General features: G+C 36.2%; 1 protein-coding gene across 2 annotated transcripts in view; it reads right to left on the reverse strand.

The window, feature by feature from the left end:
* LOC126811670 (calcyphosin-like protein) overlaps window positions 1–27,037 on the reverse strand; it is a 58,213-nt gene that overhangs the window by 15,387 nt on the left and 15,789 nt on the right. Inside the window, exon 1 of one of the 2 annotated variants that reach the window (XM_050537484.2) lies at window positions 6,329–6,810. The exons of the other annotated variant lie outside the window; for it this stretch is intronic. Coding sequence (XP_050393441.1) covers window positions 6,329–6,701 — 373 coding nt within the window. The 5' untranslated portion in view covers window positions 6,702–6,810. Of the gene's footprint in view, window positions 1–6,328; window positions 6,811–27,037 lie in introns of those variants that run through there. 2 annotated transcript variants of the gene reach the window in all.

A 27,037-nucleotide genomic window follows, 5' to 3' on the forward strand; every position in this document is an offset into this window, starting at 1 on the left:
CATAGTGTTATTTTTGTTATCAGCATGTTTTGTTTGTATGACAGATGAGGTAATATAATTATTATTCATGTATTTATTACATCGGTGATGACAGATCAGCTACATCATATATTATTCATTGATTCGACCATTTCACCTTATGAGATGTTTGAATGATGACACGACATATTGTATTTCTAGAAGATTAATACGCCACACAGATGGTGTAATAATAACAGACGTAATAGTGATCAGAAGTTCTCAATAACAATAACAAGGAGAGAGAGAGAGAGAGAGAGAGAGAGAGAGAGAGAGATGGCTCATATGGTTCAATTTTATTTCAATAATTCGCCTACGCGTAGAGTCTTTAGCAGTGGGTGGAAACCGGATGCAGGGCCGTGGGACAAATAACTCGGCTCGAACATTTTTGAAAGATACGTGGTCTCTGATGTCATTTTAGCATATATCAGAAGTAACTGTTAAAACACAGAAACTTAGATTTCACACAACAACATATTACATACCAAATACATGTACTACGTTTTAATTTTACTGGTGTAATAATAATCCAATTTACACGATTTTGACAGGAAATTTTAACAAGCTTACAAATGTAAAAACAAAAACCGTGACCATCAGACGCCAAAATATTAATACCATCACATAAACTATTCGTTTATTCTTTTAAATGCCTAAAAAACAAGTTTCGCCCGGAGATATTCGTGACGAATCACGCTGTCATTGGTCGGAAAAGGGTTCGCAATTGGCAAAAATATCGAAGTTTTTAGCGTTTAAAAAAACGAAGGTAAATGTTTGGCTTTCAGTTTCGTTTTTTTATCATCGCATGAAAGTCTGCCTACCTAGAGGCATAGCGCGTTCACCATTGTAGCGTTCTATATGCCTCGACTAGGCCCCGATTACCTGCCGGGACCCGGATACCCTGACGGTGACGAGGATGGGTCGGGGCCACAAGGCGCGAAGGCCCGGGTGGGTGTCTTGTAGTTTTTAATTCACCAATTTTTCCAAAAATAGTGGACTGACAGAATAAGATTCTAATCCTACCCACATTCAGGAAAGTCACAAGTTTTCTTCTACTTTGCGATCAAGTGGGAATCGAAACCACGCCACATGACTCAATGACGGATCGTATCATCTAAAGCGCATGCGTTCAACCATTCGGCAGACTCAACCCTCGGCAATAACAAGAACTATTATTCTAGAAAGATTCGTCAGCTCTATTTATATATTCAATAAAATACCTATACAACTACGTACAGTATTGAATATCGGGAATTAGTCAGGCATCGCCAAAACAATTTATCTTTAGATCTAAATTTCTACCTTACATCGATATTCAATCAACTTGCTGTGTTTCACGGTATTGCTTGGCTTGAGATTATCTCCACTTGTAGTAAGATCAATAATAACGCAATAATCATTAAGTGTCTATTTCATCATTTAAAATACTGCATCAATTAAATGTAACAAAAAGTGGTTATTATGAAGTTATTTTAGACTCGCCTTCTTTACTTTACTCATCAAGCAATTTTCTTTCTCGGACATTTCGTCATGCCCGACAAAATTGTCACTAATCATTAACTGTCAAATGCTGTAAATAGCACCATTAAATTTCTTCTAAAAAAAACTATTTATTGTGAAGTCATATTAAAATAGATAAATTCAACCATTTGGTTTCCTGTAGCGAACAAACAAACAAAATTGCTTGTGTAACTTACTTATATGCAAGTCTTCAGCAGTGGAATGAAATGGCACTATTTTTTGCCATTTTGTGACAGGCCAACAAAATTGAAGCCCCCTGGACTGATTTTAGTATAAGAAATGAAGAATAAATGAAACACCGTCCAGCTTTTTCAAATTTTCGCTAGCACAAACAGTCACCTTTCGACTATGGAGATTATTTCAGTGACAGGTGACTCGGAATAAAATGAAGCTATGTAAACCAAGCGTGTACTCTATCGATAGTGATATTTAACATTATAAATCAAGCGTGGGATATCATTCCATGTAAAAAAAAACAACTCTGTCCTTCATTTGAATAAACGAATGAATGTATGAAGGGCGGGATGAAGGATGGAATGAATGAATGAATGAATGAATGAATGAACGAAGGGTGGGATGAAGTTTAACGGCCTACTTTTCTGATCCTTTGCTTGGAATTAAACCATATTGAATTATGGTCATCTACAAACTTGTTGAATCTCTTACAGACCTTCCCATTTCTCATATACAAAGTTTGAAAAATCAAATTCTTAAATTGGTTGATTACCAAAATAACGTTAGTTTAAAGCAGTGATTCTTAACAAGTGTGCGAGATCTTCTTAAGTATGCCGCGAAATTTTGAATAGTGTGTATGAAAATTTCTCACTAAAGAAGCTAGCTATTTGACTGATGCAATTCGAAGCACTGCAATAAAGTAAGTTCATAGCTGTGTTTTTCTTTATCTAGTTTGAGTAATTCCATGTGTCTATGACACATACGATTGTATGCAATCTATGACTTGTCATGTTTATATTTTGCAAAATTCAAATCTTTATACAGGTGTGCCGCTATGTTTTCAAGGTGTGTCATTGACACAAAAAAGGTTGAGAACCATTAGTTTAAAGCAAGTGACGCTATAGAACGATAAATATGGACATTATTCAAGTCGTGAAGGGTATGCTTTAATCGAAATTTGTATATTTTGATTATGTTAAATATTCAGTGTGAGTACATATTAGCGTGGATTAAGCACTAAGAAAAATTTGATATTTTAGTCAAAAATGCGAATGGAGCATGATTACTTTAAAGGGGCATTATGGGAGATTAGATAAAGAGTTGGCTGTTCTCGCTATAATAGCTAAGAGAGGGAGAGAGAGAGGGGAGGAGAGAGAGAGTGTGTGTGTAACCTCCACTCGGCACAAACTAGGTCATTTCAGAGACTAACATATGGTTCAACTTTATTTCAGTAATTCGCTTGCGCATAGGGTCTTTAGCAGTTGGAGGAAACCGGGGGACCCGGAGGAAAAACCACGAGGTTGGACCTTCGTAATGGTATATTCTAATTGAATAATAAACTATAGAATACTATATTGCACCTATGTTCATTATTAATTCTGCGCAAAGAGAACTTTTTTTTATACGAGAATAGATTTCTGTCATGAATGGCCACCATATTCAAAAATTAGTATACTATTTTGTTACGTGATTCTAATCCGTTTTACATCTTTCATACACACAAAGACTAAAAAAAACATTTCCGTTGGAGAAATACTTCCCAAAATATAGGGTTTTCGACAATGAAAATTAGCGCCGTGTCTGTTATCACCCGGAACTCATGATTGTGAAATAAACTGTTGAACACTATCTATTACACCTATTAAACATATATTGTGCACAAGCTAAATCTGTCTATTACAGGTTTTTCTGTAGGTCTGAAATGTTATATAAACTGTTAATTAGACATTTATTAACTGGCAAGACCATAATCAAGTCTCGATGACATCGGATAGGTCCGATTTTAAGTAGATTAGAACGGTTCAATCATTTAATGATTTAATCTAAAAATGGTGAAGCGAGATTCAGCTTCGAACTATTAGTACAGTGATAACAATCAGTGCACACATCTTGGCTCAGAATAAAGTAATTTTAATGAAAGTTTCAATATATTCATTTTGCATTATCTATTTGTGAACGACCAGCTCTTTTTTTAAATCTTACATAATGTATCTTTAACTTTATAATGTTAATTAAAACAGTCGTTATTTGGATCAAGGTATCAAAGCTTTGGTCCAATACGTTGTTTAATTAAAGCATGTAGCCATTAAATATTTTTATCAAGAAGGCGGTAGAGTCTTAACTTTCTCTTAACACACATTAGCTTGTTTCGAGCCTGACGAAGTTAGGTTTGTGATCTGCACCTTCTTTCAGGGCTAACATGTGGTTTTTATTTATTTATCGATTGGGGAAAACTTGATAACCTTGACAAAACTCAAGAATTTTGGCTGGAAATCCTACACCCTGACAAGTAAAATCATGGGATCAAGCCCCCAACACTTGCGTCGATGACTACTCGGTTACCTTACCCCTGACAGATTTAGGAACAATTAAAACGTGGTGTAACGTCCCACTTTTTTGCACCCACCGGGATAATGAAGACGGACAGACGCCATGCAGTGTTCTACGAGGGAAATATTGCCTCGACAGCGGTGCTATGGCCTATTTTTATTTCGACTTCCAACTGCCGAGTGCTTTTAGCGTGCAAGCTAACGTTTGCATGGCATCTGTTTTTCGTCCCATCCGAAAGACTAGACACAAATTGGGATCGAACACACAGAAATTAAAAAGGTGGACATGAGGTGATACTTCTTCTTCCCGCCTTCCTACTGTATATTATAATATTATACGTATATTAAAAATTTGGTAAATGGAATCAGACATTCATCATACGTTAGTGCCAAACTAAATATTCATTTGGCCCTGTAAGATAATCTCATAACCGAATGAAATGGGATTTGCACCTAATGGGATGGTAAAGACAGACATTCCATAACTAAACGGAGTTAATCCTTACTTATTTCTATAAATATATGTTAAAACGCTTTAAATCGTTTTATGAAAGCAAATTGTTTTCTATCCATACTAATTGTAAACAATTCAGAGAATCTCATAACCGAATGAAATGGGGTTTAACATCCTAGATTTTGCACCTACTGGGCTGGTAAAGACAGACATTCCACAACTAAATGGAGTTAACCCTCTAGCTTACTTATTTCTATAAATACATGTAAAACGCTTAAATCGTTTTATGAAAGCAAACGTATATTTAAAAATTTGGTAAATGGAATCAGAAATTCATCATAGGTTAGTGCCAAACTAATTATTCATTTGGCCCTATAAGTGAATTTCATAACCGAATGAAATGGGGATTAGCATCCTAGATTTCTGAACCTACTGGACTAGTAAAGACAGACATTTCATAACTAAATGGAGTTAACCCTACAGCTTACTTATTTCTATAAATACATGTAAAACGCTTAAAATCGTTTTATGAATGCAAATGTTTTGCTATCCGTGCTAATTGTAAACATTGAAACGACAGATGTACATTGAGTCTATATCATATAGGTAGATAGATATACCTCAACACGTTTTCATGTGATATACACGATATACCTATATCCTATCTACAGACTGACAATTCACTTTCATTTGTTATTGTCAAGCTGAAAAACAGATGGTAGTAATTAAATACATCGACTACCAATAGACGTTTCTAGACAACCGTCTTTAAACCATTCCAACTCTCATAAACTATTTAAAACATGACATTTACAATTCCATTGAAGTTTTAAAAACCTTAATTATACCGATAGTTCTTTTAAACTGTAGAGTGTTGTAAGTTTCATAACCTACACAATATTGGATTACAGATTTTTGTTTTCTGTACCTACCTAAAAATCCATTAAAAATGATCGTTTTGTTATTGTGGTTAATGATTTTGTTGAAATTATTCATGTCTGTGAGTTTAAAGAATACTTTACATTGGAGCTGTTTCGAGTAGGCTATGTACCGTGTACATTGGGGGTTTTCGGGTAGGTCATGCACCATGTGTACATTAGGGTGTTTCGAGTAGGCCATGCACTACTTGTACATTGGGGTGTTTCGGGTAGGCCATGCACCATGTACATTGGGGTGTTTCGGGTAGGCCATGCGCCGTGTGTACATTGGGGTGTTTCGAGCAGGCCATGCACTACTTGTACATTGGGGTGTTTCGGGTAGGCCATACACCAAGTACATTTGGAGGTTTCGGGTAGGTCAAGCACCATGTGTACATTGGGGTGTTTCGAGTAGGCCATGCACTACGTGTACATGTACATTAGGGTTTTCCGGGTAGGCAATGCAACACGTACATTGGAGTGTTTCCGGTAGGGCCTCCAACACGTACAAGCAACGATAATGTTTCGTTAAGATGTATAATTGTATATACTATTTGCCCCCATCCCCCACCTCTCCATGACCAGGACATCAGGGATCGGATCGGGGTCTCTACGGCACGAATACTGGCCATGCCGACGTAAGCAAAATCAAAAAGACGTGTATGGGGCCCTTTAACGATGTGCCGACTACATTCCCTTTCCTATGGCCTGGTTCTAAAATTAACTCATCATATTATTTATAAACACTAGCAAGTCAACACATATGTCATCGTCAGCTGTTGCCAATCTGGTTATATCTTAACTCTCGATCAAATTTTCATGAATAAGAAATCGATTTATTATTATTAATATTCCTATAATACTAACCAATTAATTTTTGTTTTACTTAAATAAAAAAAGGATAAATATTTCACCTCTGAGATCATCCACTTCAATTTGACCATTTTTATCCACATCAAGTTTATCAAAGGCTTCGTTTATCACTCGAATTCTTTGTTCCGTCATAGGTGGTCGGAGGTGCTGCATAAATTCACAGAAGTCAATAGAACCATTTTTATCCCTGTCTAATAAGTCGAACACCAAATGAAGGTCCTCATCTGATATATTTAGTCCGTAAGCTTTCACACCCATATTTAACTCTCGATAGCAAATACACTTAGAAAAATCATAGTCCATTCTACGAAACATTGTCGACAGTTGCTTTATACCCCCGCATCCCTTTTTTAAACACTGTTGTCGAATTTGGTCCACCAAAGCCCTTCTCCGAGCGTCTAACACGTCGCCCATTGTAGTCAAGAGCTGGTTTAAGAACTCGCCTTTAAGAAGTTAAGATAAGAGTAACGTCACTAGTATTCTTACTTCGTTCACTGATCACTGAGTTTCATAGTAAACACAAGACGCGTGGAACGTGTATATATAGTCGTGATTCACAGGGCGTATCTGATCATAGACTCCTCACTGATCATCTGTGTCAGCCAATAGCATGCTTAGCGTAAACTTAATCGATGATCAAATCAGGCAGTTACGGTGTATCGGTATTACTTTTGTACTGCTGTCTTTTAGCGCCTATTTGCTAGACATTAATTGAGAAATTGATCAGCATGGACCAGAAGTCTTTTGTTCCCCGTTTGTATCAGAATAACGGCTTATAATCACGAACAACGGCCATTAATCTGCCCATATCACCTTGTTCAAAGTAATTAATAATTGCAGGCGTCATTTATACAAGAATTAACCTATTACTAATAAGACGCCATGACGTCTGTTGCAAACTTTAATCAAAGATCCCCGGGCCTTTTTTTCGACTTGGATATAATTATCCCATAGTTTTGGTGAAATATAAATACTTAAACGTGACGTATGATCAAAAAAAATTATATTTGTCGCCAGAAGTATAGTTTGTAGTTGTCGTCAATGACGGTATACTGATAATTAAAATGACATTTAATTGATTTTAAAATCAATGTTTATTTTGACGTCAATGACACATGGAGTGTAGAACACGGGAAATATACACAACCGTCTTATAAACAGTCGTATTGTTAATAATAGGCAAATTGTCTTATTTGAAAAAGACGGCAATATGTCTTCGATATTCTTGTTGGTGATGAAAAATCGGGCTGTCCTCAACGTTTAACAATTCCCTTGGCAACTGCGAAAGGTTATTTAGTCGCCAAAATATTGTTGAATTAAACAAATACAGAAATTCTTTAAAAACAAATAAATTATAGAATTTGAATGAAATTATTTTATTAAAAAAAGTATGTCTTCGATATTCTTGAAAAATTGAGCTTCCCTAAACGTCTCACAATTCCATGCAGTGTGCTTCGAGTTCTTTTACGTGCACATCCGAACGATTAGACACTATCCGTGTCGGGCTCCCCGGCCGACACCCCCATCAAGGGGCAAACACACCAGAAAATCCCAATGAACTTTCACTGCCAACATCGAGATCGAACACGACAACTCCAGACTAGCGAGCTAACGTCTTACTTCACGACTCACCGCGGCTCTCGTAATCGATAGGATTCAAACCATTTTTGGTGCTTGAACAATGTATAAAAGTTTATATTGAATACAGAATAAGAGGTTAAAGTCATTTTTCAATACCCCCCCCCCCCTCACCCCACACCTCCGCAAACTATGCTCTGAATAATGAAACAGATGCGACGGGTCTCGATGACGGTAGTCTGCTCATATGCGCTATTAACACAACACATCATCAATTAGGACGATAAACCGGCTAGAATTTCGACAACATATAAAATGAAATGAAATGAGGTTTAACGTCCTATTGTTCTGCTCCAATGCTGGGCTAATGAAGATACAGTGTGCTATGAGGGAAATTTTGCCCGGGCAGCGGCACTATCGCCTACTCTTATATCGAATTCCAACTGCCAAGGGATCTTTTACGTGCATTCCAATGTATACACGGGACCTCGGTTTTTCGTCTCATCCGAAGGACTAGACAGCTGTCCTTGTCAGACCCTCCGTCCTGCATCCCTGACAAGGGGGAACCACGCCGGAAAATCTGGATGAACTTTCTCGGCTAATGCAGGGATCGAACACCCGACCTCCAGGCTAACTATCCAGCGTCTTACCCACTTACCCACGCGACCCCCCCCCCCCCGACAAAATATAGCTTTAATAGTGTTGTAACTGGACCATATCTGGACTGATATTCCTTTTAAAGACCCAACTTTCATAATATTGTATTTTCTGAGGGATTCAAATCCCTCAAATGACGCTCGAAGATTTTAAATTTAATTTTATTTATTTTTTCTGATATATGCTTGATACAGAACTGTAAAATCGTGTTGAAACGACGCAGTGAAACAAGCCATACACTAAAATAGTGTTATGTTTGTTTAAATTAAGGTCTACAAGATATATCAACCCCTAATCGAATTTCTACGCCTCCGTCATTCTTTTTATCAATATAAAGTATAAATTTAAAACTAAATGTCAAAATGGAAGGAAAACATTGTTGGTGACAAGTAACTTATTTTTAGACATATGTATAAAAGTTTAATAAATGCAAGTAACTTTATTCCAGACAGCTGTAACATCTACTAATAAATTCACGGTAAATATTGTCAGTGACAAGTACGTGTAATTTATTTCCAGACAATTGTAACAATGTCAATACCAAAACTAATCCGCAGTAAATATGTGCTGAAGACTTAGGCACTACCACTGTGTAACAGACTGATATCATAGGTGCACACTTTGCAGTTAATAAATGAAATGGGGTTTAACGTTCTACTGTTCTGCTCCGAACTGGGCTAATGAAGACGGACATACGCCATACAGTGTGCTATGAGGGAAATTTTGTACTTGTCAGGCCCCCCGTCCTGCATCACTGACAAGGGGGAACCACGCCGGAAAATCTGGATGAACTTTCTCGGCCAATGCGGGGATCGAACACCCGACCACCAGACTAGCGAGCCAGCGTCCTACCCACTTAGCCACCGTGATCCCCTTGCAGTTTATAATATTAAACACCCGTTTAACTATTCGACAACGCACCCACTGACCCTAAAATAATACAATGATAAAGTCGGGTGTTTCTGCAATACGTCATGTCCCCCCACCCATAAACGATTTGTCATAAAAATATGAATTTCAGAAATAATAAGGAATGTCGATCTTTTTGAAAATATAATTTGTTTTGTGTGAGGTTTTCCTGTTAAAATAATTGGAGTTTTCCATAACAATGTATTTAAATTCTGTGAAGAAACATTTTACGAGAAAAAATGGGGTTTTCCTTAAGAGAAACAGGATAAGACTTTTCTTTTAAGCCATGTTTTACAAAAATGGAATATTTAACATATATTGGAATAAAGAGTCGTAAAATATCGATTCTTTTGTAAAGTATAATTTGTTTGTGTGAGGTTTTCTAGTTAACATCATTGAAGTTTTCCATAACAATGTATTTAAATTCTGTGAAGAAACATTTTACAAGAAAAATAATGGGATAATTCTTAAGAGACACAGGAGAAGGCCGTGGACAAAATTAAATATTTTACAATTACAATCCTTACGGGCTACGTTAAAGTGGCAAATAGAAATTTGCATTTCTCAGACAGTATGTGAATAGTCCAAGGGAAGAACGATCTAAGTCACATTTTTTTCTTTTCGCATAAAAGGCAAAACAGACTTTTGGACGAGAATGCTTGACGCGAACAGAACAACGAGTGGGTTTAATTACAACTTCAAAATGATGTTTAACAACTGATTTCACTTTTCAGCCAAATGAGGGTAAATAAATACGATGGACTGCTGTTATTTGTCCGGAAGGCCATTTCAGAAGGGCCTTAGTTCGATGTGACTCCGATCGTTTTTCCTGAAATTGATTGTTCTACAGAAAGCTTATACAATTTGCTACCAGATGGCGCCATTAACTGGGGTTCATTGAAAAAGTGACTTAGATCATTCTTCCCCGGGGCTCTTCTTCCACGAATATCGGCAGTAGATAGCAGCCCAGCATGGATTCAAAGGAGACCCATCAATATCGTCTTCGGGGGATTCTGAATGTATAGAAACATCATATATTTGTAGATACTGGTCCATATTGAACGTGGATTCAACTTCCATGATGTCGTAGTTCGCAAGGGATTTAAAATCGCTCAAAGGAAAATCAGAGACTCCAATGAACCTATGCTCTCACTTAATCGAAAGCTATCAGTTTATTTACGTGAAATTGCGCCTAGAATGATAATACATCTTAACAACACATTAATCTAAATGTTGTCAATCTGATTAAAGCGTTGTTCTGTTATCTTTTAATGATACGGTAGTAATACTGATATTCTACTGCCCTCTGTGTTATTAATGGCTTTAAAGTAATGATCTGTCATTTGTATTTTTCGCTAAAATATCAAATTTCTCACGGCTTAATCCACTCTAACAATATGTACTCAGATTGATTATTTAACATTAAATTAAGAAAACAAAATCAAATCAAAATACCAAAGCTAGATAATGTCCCGGCCTACCAATAAATTTTCGCGGATGTTCGATCACTGCATTGGCCGAGACATTTCATCCAGATTTTCCGGGCGTGGTTCCCCCTTGTTAGTGATGCAGGACGAAGGGCCTGACAAAGACAGCTGTCTAGTTGTTAGGATAGGACGAAAAAACCGAGGTCCCATGTATACATTGGGGTGCACGTAAAAGCTCCCTTGACAGTTGGAATTCGATATAAGAGTAGACCGTAGTGCCGCTGCCCGGGCACAATTTCCCTCATAGCACACTGTATGACGTATGTCCGTCTTCATTAGCCCAGTTCGGAACAGAACAGTAGGATGTTAAACGTCATTTCATTACATTTCACAATAGTGTAGTCTACAAGTGATTCATATCACGCTGCTGTCTTCATTAGCCCATTGTTTCAATGGCATTTAGTAATTGAACTGGAATATACAGGTCACAATTCTCTGGAATACAATTAGAATTCTGACTTGTATATTCATTAACCCAGTCGATGTAGGACGTTAAACCCCATTTTATTTGATATGACACATCATTATTTTAAGTGAATATCCTCAAAGGATAAGAAGACAAGACCATCTGATATACAATGTCAACTGTTGAACCCAAGGCCATCTGTAACTGACAATGTTTTCCTGGTAAGTAAAACTGTCAGAGAATGCATTTACAGGAATATTTGTTAATGAAATGTCTGATACACGTGGTTGCCAATTCTTAACAATAACTTAATGTAGAAATGTCTACAGCTTTTTTATATATAGGTCTGATCAATTAAGGAAATTTGTTAGTCAAATTGTCTGGGTAGTGTCCATTTCGGGTATTATTGCCTGGATATGGGGTTAATTTCAGATTATCTTTGTTTTATTTAGTATAACGGCCAAAATATCGTAAAACAAGTCGGGTTTTTTTTCTAGAAATTGTTTTTTTTTGGGTTTTTTTTACAACGGACGTCAATAACCTAACAAGAAATACGAAACAAATCTTGAACTGTAGATATATTCTTGTATAACAGTAAGTACAGATGGATCTCACACGCAATAAATCTTTTACCATTACACCAGCAATCAATTAAATCACTTCTTTTTGACATGGATAATCGGGCTACAACCAATAACATCTTTAAAATAGTACATAAATACTTTGATGTCACCAGACGTTTCAATATTTGATTTTATTCCCTCAACAATTGTTGATCTTATAAAATATCACCTCCTCTTTTTTCATTTGTTATAGTGTGTATATAACTTATTTCCTTTATATGATTCCCCCCCCCCATTATCTTATAATAATATGTATATAGCAGATCTGTTTATTATGTTTTATATTCCTTGTATGAGGAGAGGGGAGATATATGCTATGCCTGTTCCCTGATCCGTTTTCACCTCATTCCTTGTATGAGGAGATGGGTGAGGTTATGCCTGTTTCCTGATCCGTTTTCACCCATTTGGAAAAAGAAAATATTGTTTTTTAAAAGAAAAAAAAAATCAAGACCCACTAGACAAACATGCGGAGACAAGGACATTATTTGTGTCACAGAAAAGCATTATTATACCTTTAAAAGTAAAATAATGTTACTATTATACAACACCAAATCGCCATTAGACGGTATATTAATTCAGCTATTCTTAGAGGATATGCCAACGAAAATTAAATATAACAGATCAGTCAGCTGGAATTTAGACCAAAACCTAAGGTTCACAGAGGTGCAAGGCCCGCGTGTTTATTCAGCTAAGTAGAATCACAATTTTTTTTCGGTTTTAGAAAATTACGTGGGTTCATTAATTAAAGCCGAGTGGTGATAACTGGTAAAGTAATATAGAGGTTTTCATCAACATTGTTTATGAACAAAAACTAATAATGCCATTCCTATATATCTGGCCTATATAGTAAGCTAAAATGAAGACGGGCATACCCCATACAGTGTGCTTTGAGGGAAATTTTGCCCGGACAGCGGTGGTACGGCCTACATTTATTTCGAATTGCAACTATTAAGGGTTCATTTACAAGCACGCCAATGTGTACATAGGACCTCCAATTTTCGCCCCATCTGCACGATAAAGCACTATCCTTGTCAGGCCCTGCACCACTGACAAGGGGGAACCCCGCCGGAAATCCCGAGGAATTTTCTCGGCCAAAACCGGGAATTAACCCGAGACGTCCTGGTTAGCAAATCAGCGTCTTACTCACTGAGCCAAGACGTCACCCAACAAAGTGGTATAACAAATAGCCACAGCTTGGTAAAATCAAAACAGAATAAATAATAAATATCTCGTTTAACAATTGTTCTCAATTTAATCTTCCGAGTGACGTTATATGGCACATCTGAAATCTAAGGATAATATTTGACATCTGGAACGTAGTGGGATCACCACACATGCCAAAGGGTATTAATTTTAATCTGAGATTAGGAATACTAACGGTTGTTGTTTTTACCATATCAATACCATAAATAATCCTCTTCGGCAGAAAACCATTAGAAAATGGTCAATATAACAGCAAACTTATAGTTAAATAATCACCATCGACAGAAAATCATTAGAAAATAGTCTGCGTCTCACCAAGTATTACACAGCAGAATTGCTATAATCAATGTTACTAAGGCCACACAAATTTGATTTTCTGTTCTTCTGGAACACCTGTTAATATTTAGTTTCGTATTTCTTCTGGAAAAAGACTAATTTACAAAGCTTTTAGTTCCATTTTTTTCTGTTTTGAAATTTTAAACAAACCATCTTTCGGGTAATATAAGTGGCTATTTACTTATCAAGTGGTGTGGCCTAAATATAATCTTCCACAGTTCCTAACATTTTCAGTTAACCTCTGGGTTTTTGTTTACAGAAGAAGACAAATGGCTACATATCATCTATTGATTCCTGTAGTCTCCAGCTTGGATGGAAAGTGGTCAAACGATCGCATGTAACCTTGACTTTATACAGCCAGGTTAAATCTTTTAACCACATCCTGAAACTGGTCAATGGAGGTTAATTGGGCGTTCTCATATCCATCCATAAGGGATAACGTTTTCTCTGGTGTGCTACGTACATGTATATGGTTCATGATAAAGTTTGATCTATTGACCTAAAATATCAGATAAATATTTATATTCAAAACGTTAAAGGGCGTGTGGGTCTATTATTTGGAACCTTAAAGTATGCGAAATTGGGTCTAAAAGCAGATATTAATGTAATATGAATGTGTATAAAGTGATTTATATTCATTTTTCATTTTAACAGTCCAAATTGAACGACAGCCGTTTACACCTGCTTAGTCAATTCTACGCGGGTTTTTTTTTTATTATTATCTTGTCGTTTGTGGATCAGCCATTACTGATTACTTGTAGGATACGTTTATCTTTGTTTGTTTGTGTAGGCTACCGTAATGAAATATTAATTGAAATGGACCAATATTGAATTTTAATTCGTGTTTTAATTTCAAATATTAGCCCCTTTAAACGATCGAAATATGGACAATTGGAAAGACTGGATAGCAATAGACAACTAATTAATAATCCCGGAAACAGCTAATGATAACGAAAAAAAACATATATACCCAATACAAGACTAAAATAAAATCAATCTTTAAAATCTATTTTCTATTGGCAGCTTTGGGCTAGTATTTCAACTCAATAGCGCTAATGGTGTACAATTGAAGATCTTCTCTCCTGATGGAACCTGGACTCCGGGGGGATTTTCAGTCATGTCTTTATTGAAAAGCTTAGTTTTCGAGAGAAACATTATATACCTATTAAATTCCCAAGCGACAACTTTTTGTATTCTATGAATTAGCCAAATTAAATAATGGGAGCAGTTAAAGTCAGGATGTGTCTGATCTGAGGCAAACTATAAAAAAAAATCCAAATCTTCTGGAAAAATAATTAGCTAGAAAATTGGCGGAAAGACACGGAAGACATTTGAACGTAGTAACCAGGAGACCCGGTTTCGCTACCGGTGTTTGCCGAGAAAGTTCCCCTTCGGGATGTCTCCGCCGTGGCTTCCCTTGTCAGTGGTGCAGGACGAGGGTGGGGCGGTAAGGAACAGCGTCCAGTCGTTGGGATGGGACGAAAAACTGAGGTCCTTTGTGTACGTCTTAATTACGGGGAAAAAGAAAGAAACATTTCTTGTTTCTTAAAAGATGCAATTATCTATCGGGTAGTTATTTCCAATGAACATATGGCAATTTTGGTATATGTGGAAAGTTCAGACACCCAGTCTTACTACAAAAATACTGGATTCCCTGAAAAAACACCCCTGGGTTGTGAACAAGACAAACATATAAGGGTATTCCTAAAACGGAGCCCTTCTCTTCGAGTGACGTAAGGAGGGCTTCCCATGTGTTGAGAGTTGAGAGAATTAAACCATGGACCTTATAATATTATAAGGTCCATGATTAAACATACATTATGCAAGAGCTAAATCTGTCTATTGCAGGTCTTTCTTTAGGCCTGAAATGTTATCTAAATTATTAATTAGGCATTAATTAACCTATCCAGACCATAATTAACTCTAGATGGCATCGCTAGCCTACGATCTTTAGTGGATTATGAGCCGATTTATTGCATAACTTTTCTTCACGATTTAACGATTAAATGGATAATCTAGACTGCTGTTTATCGTACTGACTTTAGTAATGCTGATCGAGGCTAGGCGTAAATTTCAATCGTTTAGTTCTCTGTCCATAGTGGATCAATTTGGATGAAATTTTCAGCAAATTGCCTTTACATTATCTAGTTTTTTAACTATTATAGCGAGAACTGCCAACTCTTTATCGAATCTTCCATACTGTATCTTTAAATGTCCAGTAAACTCTGCGATTAAACGATACACAAGAAATTGGTAGAGGATGATCCAAGAATTTACTTAGGGGTCGATATGTATGGTAAATGGACAGCGACTAACGATAAATACAAGCTAATAATGTACTCAAATATATCATCAAATCACACAGCTTATTCAGGGAAAGGCATCTTTCATACTCGAAATTCTTTATTGCTAAAGTGAATTGGTATTAAATTCCCGTGAAGTGCGAGAATAGTCCCCGTAACTAATATAATGAAATGAAATGGGGTTTAACATCCTATTGTTCTCCGCCGACTAGTTTAATGAAGACGACTGATACAAAGAATAATTTATGTTATTTTGATAACTAATTACAAAAGAATTACTATCTGTAATCTATACAATATATTTGATTTTTACACCTCGCTAGAATATTCCCCGTATTTTACAACGAATAATTTATGATATATCTATAACTAATTACAAAAGAATTAGTATATTATATGTTTGTTTTTACACCTCGCTATACAGAAAGGATGTCAATCATTGAGTTATGATCTGTAATTGAAATGTCCAAAATATACCTCGTTTCACACAATTAATATTTTATGATATTTATATAACTAATAACAAAATAATTATTATCTAATACGTATGATTTTACATCTAGCTACACACTTAGGATGTCAATCATTGAGTAATGATGCCAAGTGTCCGTCATGAGTGATGATCAATAATTCATGGACTCCATTGTGTTAACTAATTAATCTTGATTATCAACAGAAGGTATTTTATTAATTAAACACGTAGAAAGGTTAAGACCAGTTCAGATCAGTAACGTCTTATAGTACTCACGGTTTATACTTTAATATATAGTAATGTAACCGTGGGTTATTAATATACTAGGGATGGGGGTGGGGTGTCAACATAGGCCTAGCCTGTTCCCAAATCTATTTTCAAATGAATTAAAATATTGTTTATGAAAATAAAAACTTGCTAACCAGAACTGTGTGTTCAAATAGGGAAAATAACCTATAGGGCAAGAGAGAGAGACATAGGGTTTAATGCCCACACGACACAAACTAGATCATTTCGGGACTAACACATGGTTCAATTTTATATTAACAATTCGCTTGCACGTAGTTGTCTTTAGCAGTGGGAGGAAACCGGAGGACCCCACTCCTTGTCAAGAGGGGAATCGAAACCAAGCCAATTGACTCAATAACATAATTACGACCCAACGCGCACGCGTTAACTATTCGGCCTTCCAACCCCCTTTTATATTAATGATATCAATAATGAAATACATGTATGTAGGATATGTTTTCTTTGTTCATTACAAATGGTGACTATATTCATAGAATACACACCTCGAGTACTGATTTAAAAACATTCATGGTGTCTTAGATATTGGATATTAGCATACGATATTTTCACGTCAAGATAACAACTTTAATATCGACGATTGAAATGGACGAATATTGAATTCTGAATCGTGTTTTAAATTTCAAGTATTATGGAAAATACTGAGTTTAACTTCTACAGCAGTTACTCGGTATTTTCCCGCGTGCCCCGCCGCCTCCCCCCCCCCCTTGTCAGTGAGGTTTTAACAAGATAGTCTCGATTGTCACGTAACATTGCTATGATAACAGACAAACTCTGGATTATATTTATACTCGCCATCAAATACTCGCTGGAAATTAGTGATTTGCCCTTCTAATTCTCATCCGTCTTTGCTATCCATTACGTAAACATAACTATTCTATTAAGTAGAGCAACATTAAGCGACATTTGCTTTTAAGACGTCATTTAACTCTTAAGAGAACAAAGATATCTTGCAAGGCGGGGTCTTCAAATGGATATAGCGTGACTTAATTGCTGTTAAAGACGTTGGTGAAATTCCGGTTCACTCGTTCAATATAAAGTGAATAATTAATGGTGTACATTTTTTCTCTAACCTATTATTGTGTAAGATATTCTTTTTGAGTAAGCGATAAGAATTGTATAATGAATGATGAGGAGAGATAAAATAATGCTTTTTTAATGTTATTGTATAGGTAGACTTTATATAGATTAAAATCACAAGGTTTGTTTAATTGCCAGAGGATTGTAAACAATTTCATTCGCTATAATTGCATAGTAAACAATTTCATTTGCTATAATTGCTTCGTAAAGAATTTAATTCGCTATAATTGCATCGTAAACAATTTCATTCGCTATAATTGCATCGTAAACAGTTCATTCTCTATAACTGCATGTGCTAAAACCTTTCTAAAGCTAAGTACATGTATAACTACGCGTGTTATGTAAAGCTAACTATAACTGAGTATACTGTAGCTAACTATAACTCCGTGTGCTAAAACATACTAAAGCTAACCAAAACTAAATCTAATCATAACTGCGAGTGCTAAAACATATTAAAGATGTGTTTGCTAAACATACTGCAGCTAACTGCAACCGCGTGACTAAAACATACTGCAGCTAACTATAACTACGTGTGCTAAAACATACTAAATCTAACTATAACTGTGTGTGCTATAACATACTAAAGCTAACTATAACTGTTTATGCTAAAACATACTAAATCTAACTATAACCGCGAGTGCTAAAACATACTAATGCTAACTCTAACTGCGCGTGCTAAAATATACTAAAGCTAATTATACCATTTGTTACAATACACCATAATAAAGCTAACCATAACTAGGTATGCTAGAACATACTAAAAGTTAACTATATCTGGGTATGTTAAACATAATAAAGCCAACTATAACTCCCTACCCTTCAACATAATAAATAGTAAGAGACGTTTCACCACAAATCACTAAAGCTAACGATAACTGCGTGTCCTAAAAGATACGAAAATAAACTAGATATACACACCACATCACAAATCCGGGGGTGGGGGGGATGGCCGAATGGTTAGCACGTGCGCTCTGTATCATAAGGCCTGTGATTGAGTCAACTGGCGTGGTTGCGAATTCCCGGTTGTACGTGACAAGGAGTAGAGTCGCCTGTCCAACCTCGTGGGTTTTCTCCGGGTCCTCCGGTTTCCTCCCACTGCTAAAGACCCCTACGCGCAAGCGAATTAGCACGGTTGGTGCAGAATATTAGGGTGTTAAACGCCATTTCTTTTCACACAATTATGTAAACAATCAGAAAACACGGATATTGTAATTACCACTAGATCTATTCCAGACATTAAAAACAGGATGTCTAGTTTTCTCATATTATCGCGGCTCAACATAGCATACTAATGGCGTAAACAACAAACAGTTTGCTGCCCTAGATGTATTATTGAGTCAACTGGCGTGGTTACGATTCCCTGTTTGTACGTCACAAGGAGTGGGTGTTTTCTCCGGGTCTTCCGGTTTCCTCCCACTGCTAAAGACTGCTAATGTGTTAGTCCCGAAATAACCTAGTTTGTGTCGAGTGGGCGTTAATCCCCAATTCTCTCTCTCTCTCTCTCTCTCTCTCTCTCAATAAAAATAAAAACTTTATTGATAAGAAACTGTTTTGTTGGCGTTAGTCTCTCCAGGATCGCTACCGTATTTTTTACCTGGAGAAAAGATTGAATGATCATCTTCATTACATTTTTCAAACACCTGTATATTTTGAGCCCTTCTACTTTTCTGTCAATCGTATTTAAACATTCATATAATATTCCATGACACACCCAAAATCTAGTTGTGATTTACGCCATGTTTTCTGACACTTGACGTCAACATATTTTATTTTATTTACATCATATTTTGTCACATTATACTATTAGTGATCAAACCTTTTTTGGTTTTGAGGTTTGATTGATTTTTTTTTTTTTCAATTCATACGTCATAAATTTTTATTGACGAAATGAAATGACACGCGGATTGACGTCCTAATTTTTAGTACCAAGCAGGAAAATGAAGAGGGTTTACACCATAAAGTGTGTATTTCGAATTCCAAATGTCAAGGGTTATTTTACGTGCATGCCAAGGGGGTTGTTAAATATAAACGTTATGGAGATTATATAAAACATTATATGTTCGACCTCAATCACAAGTTCATTATCCGCGATCATTTTACCCGCCGATTTATTTATACATGCGGTCAAGCAGAATATAATAGTTATTAACGTAAATATGTAGTAAAGCAAAAGACATTGATACACGAAACACTAATTAACCCTTTATACCATAAAATTAGCCATATAAGTTAGACCATTATTATAGATAAGCTTAAATGGGCTATTTGTTATCTTTACAAATCATAATTGTATAGTTAAGAATGAAATAAATAATAGACATTAAATAAGTGTTAAGGTCCTACTGTACTACACCGACCGGGATAATAAAGATGTACGTGCGCTGTGCAGTGTGTAATGAGAGGCACCTTGCCTTCGAATTCCAACTGGAAACTAGATACTGTGCCAGCCCATGCCGGGATCAAACACGGGAGCCCCTGGTTAATGTACCAGGACCTTACTTACTGTAGGGGTTTAACGTCCTACTGTTCTGCTTCGACCGGGATAATAACTACCAGCATACGCCAAACAGTGTGCTATGAGGGAAATTGTGCCCAGACAGCGGCGCTACGGCCTACTCTGATATCGAATTCCAACTGCCAAGGGATCTTTTACGTTCACGCCAATGTGTACACGGTACCTGGGTTTTCGTCCCGCCCGAACGACTAGACAGCTTCCCGTGTCATGCCCTCGATCCTGCACCACTGACAAGTGGAAACCACACCGGAAAATCCCGATGAACTTTCTCGGTTAATGCAGGGATCGAACCCGCGACCTCCAGGCTAGCGAGCCGGCGTCTTACTCACTTAGTCACCGTGGCTCCCTTGACATAATATTTGAAAGGGTTGTTAAATGCTTTCTAATTAAGTGTTTCATAAAGACAGCGCTTTAAATGAACTAGCAAGACAAACCAATTATCGCCTGGTATAAATAGGTTCCATATAAAAACAGGAACCAAATATAGAAACATATATTACGCGCTTTCACATTATTTGTATTGAGTAAGGCCCGTTTTCGCAGTGTTTCCGTGCGTGTTTTCGTCGGTGAAAATATCGGTCTAATGGAAATGTAATCTATAAGATTATCATTAAGACCAATTTCGAACCATTTGGTTTTTGTCCCCCAAAAAGCGCGCCTTTATTATATTACGAATTCAATATCTTGTGAATAACGAATAACAAACTAGTCTGTTATTCGTTATTCGCCTATATGAAACGACTCGTTATTCAGGCAGAAAGACAGCTTGTTGGAATCTATTTCCCAAGACTTTGAAGTTTTATAAACCAATTAGGCTCATAAAAAAACACCCCGAGGATATTCCCTACAAAAATGCCTTTATTATATTACTAATTCCATAACTGGCGAATAATGAAAAACAAACTAGTTCGTTATTCGCCAATATGAAAGTGCTCGTTATTCAGGTAGAAAGACAGCTTAGAATCTATTTCCCAAGACTTTGAAGTGTTATACACAAATTAGGCTCATACAAAAACAAATTCCCGGCGTATTCCCCATAAAAGCGCTTTTATTATATTACTAATTCCATATCTGGTGAATAATGAACAACGAACTAGTTGGTTGTTCGTTATTCGTTATTCGCCAATATAAAACAGCTCGTTATTTAGGTAGAAAGACAGCTTGTTAGAATCTATTTCCTAAGATTTTGAAGTGTTATAGATCAATACGCTCATACAAAACCCATCCCGGCTTATTCCCTTATATTACTAATTCCACAAGCTAACTTCACATCGCTAAAAATGACCATCATTTATATTAACATTATCACACGTCCCGCCTATCTACAGCCCATTCCCTCCCCTGAACCCCACACCAAACAAAACAGCAACAACTGCTCTAGAAAAACTTGACCTCCTAATTTCTTCTCTCATATGGCGATCCCGCCCCCTTGAGCCACCGGACTATTGTGACTATCAAGACTTTAATTTTAAAACGAGTCGAATTAAGTTTATCACATTCCTAGCCAGTGTATATTTAACTAAGCTTACGTTTAGTCCCGTTGGAGTTCCATCAACAACTTAAACTAATGGTTGTACATTAGCAGACAAAGGATGATTAACTATGTCATATCGCTTCCAAGGCTGCAGACTGATGAGATAAAAATGTTAATATCCCTTCGTACACTAATAATTATCGGAAAAGACTTTAAACTAATGGGTTTTTACACTTTTTATTAGAATATGGTTTAACGTCGAAGACGTTTTAACACGTCGCAGCAATTGTAAACATTTTAAAGCATTATTCTGTATGAACTACCTAAGATGTAGAATGCGGTATACATGTATCCATTAGAAATCATTTAGTGTCGAGATGTTTAATCCATAAGCTTTGGTCTGGGTGATTGGAATTTGCAGAACTAAGATAAAGGGATTTAGGTACTCTCAATCCTGAAATAGTTGTCGATTTAACTTAGCCTTGTGGGGTTTCTCCGACTACTCCAGGTCAAGGTCGATAGTGATGGACCAAAAACCGAGCGTGAAGTCATCGCTGCCATCTTGGAATCGTTCAAGGAACAAGAACGTCAACTTTTATGTCTATCGAACTGAAATTGGTACTTTTTGGCTTTTTGCGAAATGCGCCCCGCCCAAGAACACCAAGATGAATAGCGCAAGAGGGTTCCTGGTCCAAAAATGTTGCCCATTGGATTATTCGTTTGAAGTCATAATTCACAAACACGAGGTTATTGCTAAATAATAAAGGTATTATAAGGGTAAGATCAGACACACAGAAATGTAAAGTTCATTGGATTTTACTGGCGTGGTTCCTCTTTGTCAATGGTGCAGGACGGGGAGGGGCCGGGGGGGGGGGGTGTCTGGCAAGGGAAAATGTATAGTTTTTCGGAATAGACGATAAAACGAGGTCTCGTGTACACATTGGCGTGCACGTAAAAGAAACCTCGACGGTTGGAATTCGATATAAAAGTAGGCCATAGTGCTGCTGTCCGGGAAAAATTTCCCTCATAGGACAGAGTATGCCCCATGCCCGTCTTCATTAGCTCAGTTAGTCCTGGATCTGACTATGGTTCCGTAGGAAAGTTTGAGTAGGGAGAATGTTTTTGAAGAAATGTTTAGTAGTTGACTTAATCAGTATTTTGGACTTGGGTGGACACTCACCAAGTAGGTTATTCCCTATGACGTCATCAAAGATGGCCACCGACGTTATTTCAATTTTATTCTACCTTCTATAGTTTTCTGTCAATGTCTATGAAATAAAGGTCAGAATAACGCTGTCTATGCGAACTAAAGTAAAAAATATATTTATTATTAAACTTTTATTAACATTTCACGAAAACCCATACCCAATTGAATGTGGCGGTCTTTAACAAGTTTCGGAGAGCGTTATCTCGGTTTCAGTGTGTTTTACTGGTTGGAGAATAACTCTTTTTTTTTAAATTCCTCAAACAAAAATTATGGTGATAGAGGCGAAATGTGCTGAAATAACGAATTGGGAAAAAAAACCTTAAAAAATGTATTTTTCATGCCAGCTATTTAAAGATGGCAGCCAAAATGGAATCCAAAATGGCGAATTTTAAGTTAGGCCTAATCGACATTATTTCCTATTGCATGTCATTTATATGGGTTCCCGTGTCGCTAGGTTCAATTCTGATCTCAAAATTAAAATTCAAGAATCCATGATGGCAGAAATGCAAAATGGCCACCATAATGAAATCCCAAACGTCGGAATTTTAATTAATCGTCATTATTTTTTTACTTCCGTTAGATATGACTTGTAATATGTCTTATAGCCCATAAGCTAAGGGGTTTGAGGTTGCAGAGTTCAATTTCTATCCAAAAAACTAATTATGAATAGCCCAGACGGGGTAAATTTAAAACGACAATGAAAATAGAATCCAATATGGCGATTTTTGTTCTTAGCAAAACACAACACAAGATATATATATGGATATAACTACTTCTCTATTATGTGTTTTGTTATGAATAGTTAACCGTGCTTCTAGATGGCATTTAAATAATTGATTTTTGTTCTTTTGGATATTCCTTCAAAAATAAAGTGTTCAGAGTTACTGAATTCAATGTAGGGTTCAAAAAGTAATTTTGGATAAGATTGTCTGTTATTCATTTTACAAGTTCTTGTGATTGCCACAACAACAATACTGTTTTTCATCAGCAATGGACACTAGACAATAGGCAAAAATGCAACTAATGATACCCCAGGGGCGGACTGATGCTTGCTCCGTAAAGGCGGGGGTCCGGTGGGGTTCTCTCCGAACCGACGCAAAATTTCTTTAGAAAAAACTGACTTTAAATTGTGCTTTATAGAGTATATCTTGGAGTTTCTAGCTTCTGCACACATTTAACTTGCGGCAACCTTAGCAGTTCATCAAAAACGACGTAAATTCATGAATATTAACAAGTTTCGGGACCCCTAAAAAGGAAGGGGAAAGATAGGATGTTAAAACGTGTTGCAAATTTCTGCATTACTTAATTAATCATCAGTAGAAATACGCTATATAAAATGATAAATCGTATTTTATTTTACAGGCACAAAATAGAAAAAAAGATGTGTTTCCGTTTTATCTAATAAACAATTTATTGTCATTTCATGCCGAAAGATATGGTGTTAAAACGTGTTACAAATTTTTGTATTACAAGGTAGGCCTTAAATTATCATATAAATTAACACTTGGTATTTTGATCGAGTATTTTACAGCAACAAGAACGTTTCCGTTTAATCGAAAATTCCAATAAACAATTTATTTTTAGTTCGAGTGTAAAGTGCTACAGGTGGTTGATAATATTGTTTAAATGCGTATTTTCATAAACTTATTATACAGATAGATGTTTAAATGGAAGGTCCACTTGGATATAAAATACGATTTTGTGTGAAATAGTCGTCCTGAATACAATGCAACATAGGATGCTTACGAAATTTTACAGTCTAGTAGTTTATTCATCCCTTGATTCTGTGAAATAAAGAACATTTTGCCACCAAAGCTGGTTTGAATACTGTTTGATGCAAAGTGAACATACCCTTTTCTGCGTGCCCAATTTGCGATATTTGAGTATGTTTACGGTAATAACATGTCTTAGTCAGCATAGAACACTAGGACGTTAAAATTCATTTAATTTCATGTAATTCAATCCTGTATATTAAACAATATATGTATCAATATAGGTATTTTTATGGTGTTATTGCTTATAGCTTTCCCGTGGCCATGAATAACAATAGCGGGCACCTTGTAGATTTAATATTGATAGCCATAATATCTACATAAACAGCTTGTAACTAATGTAAATAACATACAGAAAATCTATAAACCTGGAAGAAAGCTAATAAAAAATTTATAATAGATAGTTTCTTATTCATGTCATATAATATATATACATATATATTAATCGTGTTATATAAAAGATATATCATATAGTTTTTTATTGATATCTTATAAAAAGATGTACTAGACAGTTTATTACTCCTGTCGTGTTTCACCAAACAAATATAGATCTACGTAAAGGTCTTATTATTACAGGAGCCGCAGTGGCTCAGTGAGTAAAACGCTGGCACGTTAACTGGGAGGTCTCGGGTTCATTCCATGTGTTGGCCTAGAAAGTTCCTCGGGATGTTCTGGTGTGCCCCCCCCCCCCATTGTCAATGAAGCACGACATTTACACGTTGGCGTGAACGTAAAAGAACCCTTGACAGTTGGAATTCGAAAAACGAATAGGCCGTAGCGCAACTGTCCGGACACAATTTCCCTCATAGCATACTGATTTCCTCCCCTACGCACAAGCGAATTATTTAAATAAAATTGAACCACATGTTAGTCCCGAAATGACCCCCTCTCTCTTTCTCCCACTCTCTCATCGCATGGCGTATGGCGTTATTGGACCGGGCAAAATTTCCCGCATAGCACACCGTATGGCGTAATGACGTATGGCCGTCTTTATAAAGTCCAGTCGGAGCAGACCTTCAACCCCATTTCATTTCATTTTTTTTTACGTCAACAAGGACACAATTTTGACAGTATCTAAATAACTGTTATTCGACGGAGACTAAAAATTGCATTTAGGTCGTCTCGAGCTGGATCAAAACAAGTAATTATCTCCCCATTAACTTCAATGTAAATCAAACGTGACTTTCGTTTTGTTTTATTCCTCACAGGTAGAGTCTAATAGACACAAGCTAGAACTTTAATGAAAATCAGATGTGACTTTCGTTTTGTTTTATTCCTGACAGGTAGTACTTTTCCGGAGACATAAATATAATGTAAATCCATGACATTTCTTGACTTATAACATTGTCTTAATAAATGGTACTGTGCTTGATAAACATAAGAGGATGCTTGTTGAAACCCCATGCTTTTAGGACAAAACCAGTCACTGTTTCCCATATAAATTGTGTTCCCTTAAAAAACTTAAATAACTTGAATCTTTTCAGGAAAAAAATCTTCTTTAGCTTAAATCTACTTCAAATACCTTATCTTTAGCTATTTGATTTGTTTCTTTTTATTTGACATCTCTTCTTAAGCTCTTATTATATGCATTCTGTGTATCTCCATATTATAAGCATGTATATATTGTATATTAAAGATACACTATGGGAGATTCGATAAAGAGTTGGCAGTTCTCACTATAATATATATTAAAACCTAGATAATGTAAAGGCAATTTGCTGCAAATTTCATTCAAATTGATCCACTATGAACCGAGAACTAAGCGGTTGAAATTTCCGCCTAGCCTCGATCATCATTACTAAAGTCAGTACGATAAACAGCATAGTCTCGATTACCCATTTAATCGTTAAATCGTGAAGGAAAGTTATGCAGTAAATCGGCTCATAATCGACTAAAGATCGCAGGCTTGTATAACCATCTAGAGTTGATTATGGTCTGGATAGGTTAATTAATGTTTAATTATTAATTTAGATAACATTTCAGGCCTAAAGAAAGACCTGCAATAGACAGATTTAGCTCTTGCATAATGTATGTTTAAATGCATGTAATATCCAGGTATTCAAACCTTCTGTTTTATGACTCGCATTTATACCTATTTAATCTTTTTAATGGATTTTGTATATCTTTCCCTCTCTTTTTTAAATTGCTGTGGTACGTTATATCTTTTGTATTATATTTTCTATGAAGGGCAGGATGTTAAAGAGTTAAGGGGAGGATGTTAGATACTCTAATAAATGTTAAATACAGATGGTAAAATCGATTATGCGAATTTGAAATGAGAAGAAGGAAAATTGACCCTTGACATCAATAGAATGTATTTTAGCTTTAACAGAATGACATCTCACTCAATCGAATAGTTGACAGCGAATATATTTTATTCCACATCACAATAATGATCAAATTTACGATTTCAACAAGGCGT

This window comes from Patella vulgata, chromosome 2, assembly GCF_932274485.2.
Source record: "Patella vulgata chromosome 2, xgPatVulg1.2, whole genome shotgun sequence".
Lineage (NCBI taxonomy): Eukaryota > Metazoa > Mollusca > Gastropoda > Patellidae > Patella > Patella vulgata.